Source organism: Lipophrys pholis (genome assembly GCF_963383615.2).
Source record: "Lipophrys pholis genome assembly, chromosome: 2".
In the NCBI taxonomy this organism is placed as follows: domain Eukaryota; kingdom Metazoa; phylum Chordata; class Actinopteri; order Blenniiformes; family Blenniidae; genus Lipophrys; species Lipophrys pholis.
The window spans coordinates 8,862,830-8,877,035 of record NC_137636.1 but is presented as its reverse complement, the minus strand read 5'-3'; the positions used below and the strand labels follow the sequence as shown (position 1 = coordinate 8,877,035).

The following is a 14,206-nucleotide window of genomic DNA, read 5'->3' as shown; positions in this document are numbered from 1 at the left end:
TTTCCCAAAACAACCAAATATGATATGTAAGTGGAATAAAGATAAATTGCAATTCTAAGATTTTGCACAAAACATGTAACAGTTGCACACCGAGGACCGAAATTACTAAGGCAATGCATAAAAAGTGCCAAATTGCGGGTTCATGCAAATAGACTGCACTTTCAGTTTGGTGCATTTTGCCGGTGATCGACTAATATGAACACTATGAACGACATCAGGTACAAACAAGGAGTATTACAATGAGGTTTTTGCATGCATTAGGCTGTTTTCATGACAATGATCTGGAAACTGAATCGATTCAACATTTGTTTGCCTGCGTTAAGGAGGGAATCATTGGATGGAGTGTTGAGCACTCACAAGCTCTTTGGTGTAAATGTAAGACAGCATGGAAACCATCTTATAATAAAGTCTGCCAGCGAAAGTCGTGGCGATCCAGTGTGAACGCGTGCCACCATTTTAAACAGATACAATCATGAACTCTGTGGACAATGTCGTGGTAGCTCCGTGGCAGTGTGGTGGTCACCGCTTTTGTCTCGCATTCAAAATATCGCCGATCCAAGTCAGGGATTGGGGGCACTTTCTGCACGTTTGCCTGGTTTTCTCTGTGCGAGTTATTTCCGGGAACTCTGATTTCCTCTCACAGTCAGCTGGGATGAGCTCCGGCCCCCTAGGACTTAAACTATCGAGGACAAATGACAGATTGTGCTATATTGTGAGAGGCAAAACCACTTCTAAACTTGAGAACAACTCATTTGTATGGTTGTCCTGTGCTCTCAAAATAAATCGCTGGGTTTTTCATGTGTTTCGTTCTTTCTTTCTTTCTTTCTTTTTTTTTTTTTTTTTGTGAAATTACTCAGGTTAAAGTGTTTTAGCTGACAAAACAGACACAGATCCCCGGGGGCGATCATCCGGCACACAAAGTAAGCATACACATAATTAAAACATTTATTGCAGTAGCTGTATACCTGTAGAGTAGCAACAAGGATTAACTGTTTCAGTATCTGTGATGTCAAACACCCTCACAACTGACAAACATACTGCGGTAAGCAAATCACTCCAACCCATTTAACTTCTTTATATTGTGACATAAATATGAAAGTGCTTTACAAACCAAATGTCTCCTTAATCCACAAATCAACTCTATTCCAACAAAATCAAATGACACAAAGAATGGTCAAAGGTAATTTTAAGAGCTATATCGTTTAGCATGCTGTTCCATTGTGTAATTTGCCTTCCATGCTGTGGAATAAAACAAATCTTTTCAGACAGTGGGATGACAGATGTATCTTTCACAGCTGACCCATTATTTGCACATGCCTTTGTGTTTGTCTTCAGTATCCACAACTTAATTTTATACTTTAACATTTGTGTGATTATGTCCCTAAATTTGGCAAAAAAGAAACATTCAATGCATAAGGCATTTGATTATCAGACAGAATATTATTTGTAGCCAACACGTGTTGTCTTTTAAATAAGCGTAATTCAGTGTTTGAAGAAACATCATGAAGGCACAGTGATTGAAGTGTTACTTTTACCTGTGATTTCTTACGTATGGAAAATAATGTGTGGAAATAATAATATATAGATATATATACATACTGTATGTCAATAAATTGCAGGTACTACTGAGAAGTTGCACTCAGTCAAATCACAATTTTGAATAAAATCTATACAGTAATAAGATCAACGTTAGATAAAACATTTAGCCATTTACAAATATATTGCTATTCAATTGTACTGAACACTTTCAAAATCGGTTTATAGAGGAGAGCTTTCAGAGCTTTTCATTTTTATAATGCACATATTGAGCACTGACATCTTTCATACAAAATGTTTTTTTAAAAAAAGGTTTGCCTGTGGTTTTATTACTTGGAGAAAAATTATTATGAAATATGGGCAACACTCAGTATACTGTGGGATAGAAACTTTTTTTTTTCCTTTCAAAATTAACTGTGTGGTTCATAAAGAATTAGGTAGGTCTAAAGGTCTTCAAGTTGTATGTTATGCAGTATTATAGATCTTTGTCCAGTTGAAATCCCAAATCCTGATGACAAGCCTTTATGATGACAACAGCCAAGAGCTGTCCTATTCACTGTGGATATTACAGATACATGGTAGTGGTTAATAAGTCTTATTTACAAACACACAGACAATGACAGAATAAACAAGTGTCCACGAACAGTGTTATCAGAACAACACTCTTTGTAATGTAATTCCATTTTCTTTGATTGTGTTGATTAATATAGTCCTGAACAACTCAATAACAACCACACCACAAATATTTGTATATATCGGCCAGCCATTGGAGGTTTTTTTTTTTTGTTTTTTTTTCTTTTTTTTCTTTTCTCCATTTCATGAAGGTCCTTCCACCACTTGTCCAGTTTGCTCATGAAGTGGACAGGAAATGTTACTAAACACAGAAGAAATCCATGGAGGGTCACAAAAAAGTTTCCTTTAGAGTCATAGTAAAGTTGAATTGTAGAGAACATAGCATAAGCACTATTTTGTGGCCTACATAGTACATGTGGCTATCACACTGCAGAAGCATCAACTTAAGTGAGAAGAGATGAAACAAGAAAGGGGGGGAAAAAAAAAAAAGAAGGTTAAAACAGGAGAGGAGCTCTCAGTTGAGCAGCTCAGCCTGTTTATACTGTCCAGATGTAAGGACGTCTCGCAGCAGAGACGCAATGTCCCTCTTATAGCTGCTGGTCCTTTGGGCTGTCCGGGCAGGAGGCCGGCTGGCAGGACTTCAGACTCACCAAAGGAATATCAGCCATGCCACTGCTGGTGAAATGTCCCTCTCCACTCCCAAACTGCTTCCTGTCGCCAAAATGCTCCGACCTCCCGCTCTCATTTTTCCAGGCTCGGGTCAGAGTGTGTCCATTGAGGAGTTTGTCCTTAGGACCCCACTCCCTCTGAGAAAAACTGGACACAGGTGACTTGGGCTGCTGGTACGTTCCCAATGTTGGAGGCATCCAGCAGTTATCTGAATGTCCCAGGACAAGGCACTCCTGTGTGCACATCTCTGTAGCTTCCACTAGGCCACGTGGTCCCAGGGGTCCATCTGAAAACAACAAGCACAAAAATAAAAGGATGTCAATCATTTGAACAGTAACTTGTTGAGCATCCTCCACAGAATTCTATTATAACAAACAGAAACTGTGGCATTTGCATGTCCTCTCTCTGCTTCATTTTCTATGTATTCTAGACGGTGACTCAAAAATAACTTTTAAGTTTGGATGTGTGTGTGTGTGTGTGTGTGTGTGTGTGTGTGTGTGTGTGTGTGTGTGTGTGTGTGTGTGTGTGTGTGTGTGTGTGTGTGTGTGTGTGTGTGTGTGTGTGTGTGTGTGTGTGTGTGTGTGTGTGTGTGTGTGTTTGTGTGTGCGTGCGTGTGCGCGTGTGTGCGTGTGTGTGTGTGTGTGTGAGAGAGAGAGAGACGGCTTTTCTGTGTTGGCCTTGTGATAGCTTGACGACCTCTCCAGAGTATATCATGTCTGACTGCATAACAAAATAACATTTGCGTTATAGGATAAATTTACAAAATGTAATGCTAATGTGCTAATGTAAAGTAATAATCTGCTTCATTTTGGAATACATTTGTAGAAATAAAATACATAATTTGTAATCCTTACTGACAAATACAATGTTCATCCATGGGGTTACTATAAAGGTGCCTTGACATGACTGTGTTGTATTTGGAAAGAATAAATATAAACTTAAATCGAATTGAATTATTTATCACAATGCAACTATACATGATACTGTTGTTGATGATACGTAAGTTATAAAGAGAATGAATATTTTGAAACAATGTGCTGTTTGATATTTATATTTTATGCCTGCAAACCTTGTGGGGCCTGAATTGCATAACGTCAGGGTAAAGGGCAAGAGAATGGAAAAGGTCACTGGAAAGTTCCCCCAAGGACAGAGTTTGTACATGTGGTGGGAGCCGACATCTCTTGACACACTCACATGATCAAAACAAAATGAAATCCTTATGAGGAAAGTCATCATTTTTTTTAGGTTTTAGCATCCGACTAAGTTTACGGTTAAAGTTATACATGTAGTAGTTAGAGCTGAATGTAGAGTAAGTTTCCAGGAAGTGAGTGGCAACGTGATGTTTCCAAAAAGCATGAATACATAACATGCGTGTCTTTGTGTGTCACTCTTTGAGGATCCTGAAACCTGAGAGTCACTTGAGAGGTCTGACCAACATGAACCGACGAGACCCCACAATATCTTAAGGTTACAATAACTGGTCAGGGAATGCATTACTGTATGTCACAGGGTAGTCCCCATGTGAATGCTAAATGCTATACAAGCGTGTGTGTAATAACCACTGCAACTATAACATTTATCACAAAATGCATTACGTATTGCTTTGAGGATAATTATCACAAAATCCAGGGTATTACTTGATGAAGAACAGATACAAATCTGTTGCATTTGGTTGAGCTGTTACATGATCACGTAATATGGTGATACATACCCAGTGTTAACGATGGATGGATGGTCTGACTGATAAACTGGTGGGTGAGAAATGTCTTATTGTTGTATTGTAATTCCTCTTTCAGAACATCAAATGATGTGAATGAAAGGCTTCAGCAGACAGTATTAACAAGCCAGAAGTTAAACATTGGAGACACTCTAACTCATATAATCTGTCCTTTCTCACTGCATACACAGCATATCATTACTTTGAAGCAGTTTTTTTTTTTCCCTCAACCTGATGTATTGTAATCCTTAAATACATTACAATAGTTAAGGTCAGAGGAAATATTTCATTCAATAGTGAAAAATGTGCAGTTGATTTAAACAGTAAAGAGAATGTACTGTACAGTCCATACATGTAGAATCCACTATAGAAACGCGCTTTTCTGAAGCCAAAGTAGTTGTTAGACTGGGTGGGACAAGCCCACTGTCTTTGTAATAAAAAGTTAGAGAAAATTACGAAGCAACATGTTGCCAGTGAGCAATAGCATTCTCCCGCGGAAAGCTAATGGTAAGAAAATGGTTGAAAATCAATGTAATCTTGAGGGAACAACTTTGAAATCAAAAGTAGCCTCCATCACTTCAAAGTGAGTGGGCGCCCTTGATTGTAGATTTAGTGACTTTTCAAATGTTTTTAAAGACTTCACTGAAGCAAATTGTGGGGGGGCGGAATCTATTGGCTCATGGAGCAGGTAGCAGCTTTTGTCCTGTACTTACAAAAGCTCTCCAGTACACATGAGGTTCAAGTTAAAGGAGCTTGAACAACGGAATCCAGTGTCCAAAACATGAATGAGCTGTGCTTTAGGGAGCAGGAAGAATGAAGGGTGGGCAGTCGCAGATCTGGAAAAGGATGGATATGTTGTCTTTGTGCAGTGTCACGTGAGTCCATAGATAAATTTACACAGCCTAAAAATATCCAGTCAACAAATAATGATACCCAAAAAAGAGATGGTGTTATGCTGCTGTGAAGCTCCCTAGTATTCATCCAGCAATTAAGCATCCCAAACCAACTTCAGTCTTCTCTTTGTTCTTGCATAGTCAAGTCTCAATCATTTGAATAAATTATGATGTCTGACACTTTTCTACTGCAACCAGTTATTAGCGTGAAAGCACCATCGACATCAATCGGTTTGCAACACACTGTTCAGAAATCAACTCTTTGAATTGAATTATTTTGAACTCGGAGTGAGAGATAAGAGCCTCTTCTATTGTCACAATATTTCATGATATAGACGATTACTTGAGGTTTCTTTGGACCAAACGTCTTCAATGGCGGCTTTTATATTTCATATCTAGTAAAAGTCCAAAAGTGCTTTACACTGTCAGTCACACACACACACACACACACACACACACACACACACACACACACACACACACACACACACACACACACACACACACACACACACACACACAACACAGACACCAATAGTAATGGCTGCCATGCAAGGTGCTCGATCTCCATTGGGAGCAATCTGGGGTTGAGTGTCTTGCCCAAGGACACTTTGACATATGGACAGGGTGAGATGGGGAATTGAACAACCAACCTTGGGATGACCCACAGCCACTCTTCTTTAATCTACATGTTACTGTTAATGTTAAAAACTTTTCACACAGGTCGTGCCACAGCCACTACATAATCCCATTTTTCTCCATTTTGCATCCTTTATTATGATTATGATATACTCCTCCGAAGAGAAAATGAGCTCACAGCTGTCCTTGAACACCTCTACGAAAAAGGCTGAAATCACAAATGACCAACACTTTGAACTGTGCTTGAGCGTCTCTCCAAAAATGCCAAAATCAGGCCAACCATTACTCTGATCTGTCCTTGAACACCTCTCGAAATTCACCAAAAGCGCAGAGGAGTGACACCACTCCGAACTGCCCTTGAACCGCTCTCAGATGGTGCTAAATGAACTGCTAATGGTAAATGACACCAGTACAAGGTAGAGACTCTTGGCAGAAGATTTTTCAGTTCTTTCTGGAAGGTGAAAAATCTTTTTAACAGGAGGAAAGTTGCTCCCTTTATACAAGGTTTGAATATTTTACATATTTGGCACTCGTGAGGAGCCGTTTCCTTGACGTTATGGGTACGTATGCAATGTCACAAATTTGACAAACATACAAAAAAAAAAAATATATATATATATATATATATATATATATATATATATATATATATATATATATATATTTATTTATTTTTTGTATAGTTTCAGAATTCATATTAGAAATTAGGATTTTGATGAGTAATGAATAACACATTCCAATACAAAACAGAAGAACTAATGAAAAAATTCCACCAACATCTCTTCAGCACCCCGTATGTTGCTGTCATGTCCTTACTTCCTCCACCACAACTCAAACGTTGAAGGTCACTTTGCACCACAAGAAATCATATTTCTTCTGTAGCTCATGGCTACCATCTGGATACTCCTCTGATGAACACAAATCACCATTCAGACATTATAAATCAAGCACTCAGAGTGTCGTGTGGTATTTGTTTAAATCATATTTGGTAGGGAAAACATGCATAATTCATGAAATGTAAGGCAGTCCTGCTATGAAAAATGTGTCTTCTTTGAATTGTATTTTTCCCCTTTGCTAAGATGAAACTAGTACTGTGTGTGTTTGTATTTCAGGCTTCAATAGGTAATGAATTCATCTGGGGGTTGTTTTTTTAGTTTTTTGGTCCTAAAAGAGAAAATGATAACTATTTGTCCTAATTTGTTCCTTTGCCTTGCAAACAACTAATTGGCTGGTGGGTAGGATCTGTCATAATTCAAAGGGCTCTTTTCAAACCCCTGCATGGACCTGTTTTTCTCCTCATTCATTTTTCCTCATTCAGTCAGACAATCTGAGAGCAAGGTAGCTTATGGCAAGAGCAGAAATCATCTACTGGATTATACAGCCTCTTTTCAATGACTTTAATCTGTAGGCGAGCTGAGTACTTACTGATTAAATACATTAAAAGGCCATATAAATGGCTTTGTATATTTTCCTAACACTGAATTAAGGCCTATGGTGCCTTGTCGACTCGGCAAGCAGTGATTGCATTGCATTGAATGTCAAAACAAAAAAAAAGATAAATAACTTAAGTCTTCTTGGTTACTTCCAACTTTTTATTGTTTCTTTAAAACTGACCATTGGAAGTGAACAATGTCAGGATACGTCACTTTTCTGATAAGAATGCTTTGTGGTGATTAGGGCAGAGCAACAGGATCGAGAATGTTTATCAAAGACATCCAGTGAGACTTTTAGGTAATTTACATATTTTGTCAGCTATACGCTGTGCAATGCAATTTTGATATTTTAATCACAATGCACAATGCATTTCACAAAATATTTTTTTATTATCTTTAAGTGTCGTACTTAAAGCTGATAAAAGTTACACGTTACCAAATGAACTTAGTAGGGCTTGAGATATGCTTTACTCATATCTTTAATTCTCTATGTCCACATATTAGGTTGGAAGTGTTAAGAATTTGACTAACATGAGTCACATTTCACAAAGTTAACACCATTTGACATATGCGAGATTCTGTTTTGATGTAACTGTATTTAGATTTTTAACTCTGCATAACAATTATGGAGGGGGCTTAGAGCCTCCGACTGAGGATTGGTTACAGGATCGGTACAAGTTAGGCCAAGTCAAACATGGCAATTACATGATCTGCTGTGACGAGACTAAAAAGAAAAAAAAAAAAAAGAAGATGCTCATCATTCTCATGAACCGGTTTGATTGTCAACACTTGGGTCCTAAGCCTTTGTATTAGAAAGAAGTATTTCTTTAAAGGGAATACACAACTTAAATTGGTGAAGGACGCATTCTCATGCTCCACTAAGCCTGACTGCCCGAATACCAGGTTGTGGCTTTGAAAACACATTGTGATGGATGCGGAAAAATCCAAAGCCCCAAAAAGGTAGTCAGTCACTCTTGCATGATTATAGAGTCTATGACAATAACAGGCCGCCATAATTGGCATGTGAGGAGTCGAACCAAGACACACATTATCATAGTTGTATGAAGAACCACAGAGGGCAATAATACATGGTACCCAGGAGACGGCAAGATGAATTCCTTAAATGAGATTGCAGACGACTGAGCAGACATCTGGGGAGCTGTTAAGGAAGAGATATGGTAGGGTGAGAGAGAGCTGCGCACATGTGCGTGGTGTGCTGGGGAAAGTGAAGAACCTAGTTACAGACATGCCATTTGTGTGACACTTTGCATTTGTATTAGTTAAAATATTTCAAAATAAAGGCATCACAATGGCTTACATTCACTATATATATATATATATATATATATATATATATATATATATATATATATATATATATATATATATATATATATCAAGGACACTTTGTGCTCTTGCTATTCCCTTGGCGTAATAAACAGGACCATTTGTATGTAGATTGGAACAATCAGTGGCCCCAGTGGGCAGTGGAAAATAATTTGAATCAGCCATTTTCCTCACTAATCTCTGTATACCTGCTGTTTGAGAAAATGCAGAGACAAAGCCCGATTGAAAGACCACTTGAGGTCATGGGCTCAAAGGTTATAAAATCTGTACGACAACAGCAGGGCTATATCCGCAAGTAATTCCCAAGCAGGGATATCAATTGAACAGGGAAGTTTAAATACTGTGGATGGTTTCGTAAGAAGAAAAATGTTCCACAGGACAGGAGGGAAAATGGAACCTTGAATTAAAGAGTGTAAAAGTAAGAACATTGTGTTTGTGCAGTCAAAATTCAGGATGTCTCCCACATTTTGTTATTTTTTTACCATTTCATTAAAAAAAAAAAAAAAAAGACAGTTGTATTTGTCAGTATTAATAAAGTACTCTGGTATGTCACACTTCAGGAGCCCAGCACCACCCTTGAAAGATATGTTGTTGTGTATTGAAATCTCACGCTCACTAGACCTAAAAACTCTAAATAAAATCCAAACTCCACACATGTTGGATCTCTTTTCACTTGCTCACTGTTTATCGCACACTGACATGGAGTCCTACTCTTTAGTGTGCAGAGCTTAAGAGTAGGGCTCGGTGTCCTTTCAATTAAAGTTCATTTAATTGAAAGGACACTGTAAGAGGCAGAATCTGGTCCCATTAGTCCCTTTCCTGCTGGAACACACTTTTGACATTGTAAGAGAATGAATCCAGATTCTCCACCCACTTATTAAGCAGCGTCTGCCCTGTACAATTTTGTAGTGCCCACAATGGTGTTCCTTTAAACTGTAGTTACTTTTTTTACAGTTTAATAATTTAAGGTCGCAGCATGTACACATTTCGAGCGTTCAGTCACAGTCTGAAAATCCAGTTTTAAGCACCCAATCAAAGATGTTTTGGGGAACAAGAAAGAGCGGGCTGGATTTTTAAAACTCATAAATCAGTGAACCTCTCTTCTAAGTATAGATGACTGGTGTTTAAGTTCCAAACATTGTCTCCAGGAACTTGAAAGAGATATTAGAACTTCCCTTCTTGACGAAGACAAAACCATGAAAAGACACTCTGAATGTCAAACAGACAAAATGTCTTCATTTTGTTCGGATCTGCTTTTTTATAACTGTGTTTGTGGTTTCAGTGTGATATTTGGGCAAATCAGAGATCAGAGAGGGGCTCTGCAGCCTCCCTTAAGGCAATCTGGCAAGTCTCAACTGGGAAAAAAAAAAGGTTGTGAATAATTGGTACCAAATAAGGACTAATGTTTTAATGCTTTTACAGTGTTTAAATAGCACCTAGCACATGTTTTATAACCTACTTTACAGGATGAATTCAGAAGCTTCATCTCCGTGATATGGGATATTTACTCCTTGTGTGCCTTTAACTGCTGTTTCCCCAGTGTTTTTATGATCAAAATCAATACACATAAAAGCCGTCGCTCTTTTAATTTCATTTTATTCTTTACCCGCATGGCTTTCCATGGTAATATCACCTCTGAATAGAGCGCTATGATTAAATTGACACACTGTCCACCAAGACGCATTAATGGCTGCCTTCTTCTGATTATGTTGTGCCAGGAACACACTTGTTTGCTTTATTATGTGCTGACTTTTTACTCTCTAATCAGAGTGACAACTTATGTCATGTTCCAGCATTGTGAATAGGCCGGTTGATTGAGGATATAGTCACAGACACAGTTTTTTTATTTTTTTCCTTTCCTTTCCTTTTTCCTAATTATATACTGTGTTCATTCATGGGCTCACACAGAAACACGGCACCACATGCAAATAGCCTAATCAAGAATCTGTCACTGATGATGCCCGTGTGACTCAGAAAAAGGCCTGAGGATGTCAGGTGACATCCTGCCACTCCAGCCGAAACCTTGACGGGCTGTGGACAGACGATAAGCACAAACACGCCGTGACAGTACGACTGGAGATAAGAGGCCGTTGGGCATGTGCGCCATTGTATTCCTCCTCAACAAACAAACTCATAAATCCGAAATAGATCCAGTGTGTCTCCTCGAAATTTAATTCCTTTTGTGAGATGTGATTTTACTGCGAATGTAGTGTGAATCGAAGCTGCCCTGGTAGCTTCACGGTACCTTCTTTTAAAATGATATGCTTAAAATGAACCTAAACTATAAATGGAGGCCTACTTTTGTTGTTGTTCTTAATTACACATGAACTAAAAGCAAATCTAAAATTAAATCGACTCGTTCAAGTTCATGTTTAAAAAGACATTTACCAGCTGGATAGAAGATGTCATACGCTTCATGGTAAAGTTCAATCTTGTGGTTTTTGACATCACACATTTATATATTGTATTTATTGTCATGTGGCTTAGCCCTTTAAAATACACAAAAGAGCAAAGAAAATTGGCTATTCTATATTTCATAACTATTAAAAATAGGCAGCAAGCGTGAAATAAAATTCTTCAGATATATTGTTCTGCATAATCAAGTCCAGGTATTTGAAAAAGAAAAAAAAAACAGCTTATGTATTATGTAATGTATATGTATTATATAATATAATATATAGTATAATATACTGTATGTTCTTGCGAGTATATATATATACACACACACACACACACACACACACACACACACACATATATATATATATATATATATATATATATATATATATATATATATATATATATATATGTATGTACCTAAAACTGGGTCCTAAAGGTTTCATTTTTCCACTTTGTAACGTGCCTCTGACTCTGATCATAATCACAGTAAAAATAATTCAAAATTTATGCAATGTTTTCATTAAAAAATTTATGTATAGTTTTGTTAGGTTTATCAGACCATATATCTCAAAGTTCTTTATTAAATATATGCTAATGTGTTGGAAAGAAAGGATTATTTTAATTATTTCAATTCAGCTAAAGCCGACCAGGTCAAACTGATCCAAATGTAGAGCAAGACAATATGATAATTGCATTTAATTGCATTATCCACAGTCTGCATTCGATTCAGTTTTCCTGTATAAAATGTGTAAATAAGTCCATAGTGTATTGCTCAGACCAACAAAGATGAAAATGTTTGAATAGAAAATGTAGGTCTGCTCAGTGGTGACTCTCCTTCTGAAAGTAATGATACAGCTTACAAGGCAGAGGTCTTAATACAAATCAAACCAGACATATATTCAAAGTACAGCTACTTTAAAATACTACTTGATTTCAGCAATGTGATTCTTTAAAATGTATTACTCCCACCCATCATATTACGTTCCATTCACATGTGTGAAATGGTTCCCATCTTATTTAGTTCTGCTTTGTCTGCGCGCAGCTCGTTGCTCATGGTTACTATGTTCAAGAAGTCAGGTTCCAGACTGCAAGCGCACGCACGCACGCACGCACGCACGCACGCACGCACGCACGCACACACACACACACACACACACACACACACACACACACACACACACAATAGCCTGTGGCTGGTGTTTGGTGCAGAGCCCCTGAGTACTTTAAATAACATTGAGGCACAGGTGTTGAGGAATGCAGGGGATTCAGAACTGTGTCAGATGGTGCTGACTTTTGCTTACAGCACTGTTCAAATGTTGCAGATGTCCACAAAGACAGATACCGTGAAGACAAAGAAACCATTAGATTTCCTCCTGATACGGTGTCATTAGGGTGTGCTGGAGGCTGGTCTGTTTAATTCTGCAGAAGCCGTGGAATAAATGTGAGCTACAAGGAATGGCTGTTTAACGATGGACACTTTGACCGAACACCATTTATGTGCCTCTCTTTCTGTCCTCCTACTCAGCATCAACAGATCACAAAGGTTACAGAGCAGGAGGGAATCATCCTCATTTTTGGCCAGAGGTTGTTTGCAACTACGAGGGAGTGTATTTGCTGTAGTCTTCTGGCTATTACTAATGAGATAACGTTTGGTTAATTAATTGGATGCACACTATCAGTGCTGATGTGCCGGTCCCACACCAATAACATGCAGCCTTCAGAATGGCAAGGGGGAATGGGTGGAGAGGGAGTGAAAGTGATTGAGTGTGGGGGATTTAGTGTCCATAGGGCTTGTTTATTTATCCACGCTGTTAAGGATGCCCAGATGTTGTTATTTGGGAATGAATGAGGCTTTGTTTTGGCTTAAACTTCCATACTGTTGTCTCCAGCTGCTGCTCGAAGGCCCTCTAGATATTTCCAATAGATTCCAGGTTGCTGTGAATCAACTGCATATTTTCTTTGTGACCATTTCATCCTCCACTACAAAACGTATATACATACACGGACCACAAATCCATCACTGTATACACCAAGACATATAATGATATTCAGTATTGGGAACATAACCTGTATTCATAAAGCTGAGTCTCACGCCAAGAGCAAATACATTGCAAATAGCTTGGGGAAATGTACGAGTGGTGTGGTGGTTGGTGTCCAACAAGGCATAGAATTATAGCTCCATACAGCTTTGCAGCAAAATTTGAAAACAGGCTCTGTGATCTACAGAAAGGCCTATCTGGGGTTGGATAGATATAATAGTGAGCGGAGCAGAACAGAGCAACACGCTGGATGCATTCTCCTGAGAATACCAGTCTGGCTGATGGATCCTTTCTACTGCTCCCTTTGAGGCCAGCAGCAGCTGAGAGGAGATGAAGGGCAGGAGGGAGTCAAAATAGGAAAGGAAGACAAAGCTTACGCATGGAAGTGAAGGCTGGCCAGGGAGAAAAGAGGAGCGTGCAAGATGGAAGAGAAGAAAAGTGAAGTTGAGGTGAGGGAGAATAGAAAAGAAAAAGGTGGGGGGAAAAAATAACACAAAGCCTGTCAAAAAATGACTGTTATTTACATAATTTCAATGATCACTGATTAATATCACTGCCTTAGACCTCGCTTAATACTATTCTCAGATCAATTTGTAATTCAAATATTCAACTTAAGATAACTCTGTGCTATTTTTTATTATTTTGTTTAAAGTACAGTATGGTGTGTGAGGTGACGAGTGTGTGTTTCACAGAAGCACATTAGCATTGCATAGCCGTCTATTTCTGAAGACGGTCCCATCACTTCTTAAATGCAATAGACTTCTTGATATTAGTCCTGTTTATTTCTCCAATATTTAATCTATACTACTCTGTTGCAGGATGAGCATCATTACCTGTGAGTTGAGTGCATTCTGAAGTGGTAATTGTGTAGCGCTTTAAAACCCCATGTCGTCTGACAACCACTATCACCATCTGGCTTTGATAATTTGTTGTGTTTTGATCAGAAAGTTAGATGTA

The 14,206-nt window shown here is 38.3% G+C and overlaps 1 protein-coding gene across 1 annotated transcript in view; it reads right to left on the bottom strand.

Annotated features, from left to right (window-relative positions):
* Positions 1-2,345: 2,345 nt before the first annotated feature.
* The window catches only part of pcdh9 (protocadherin 9), a 203,640-nt gene continuing 191,779 nt past the window's right edge, over positions 2,346-14,206 (bottom strand). Inside the window, exon 5 of the mRNA XM_080491593.1 lies at positions 2,346-3,064. Coding sequence (XP_080347719.1) covers positions 2,697-3,064 — 368 coding nt within the window. The 3' untranslated portion in view covers positions 2,346-2,696. The remainder of the gene's footprint in view (positions 3,065-14,206) is intronic.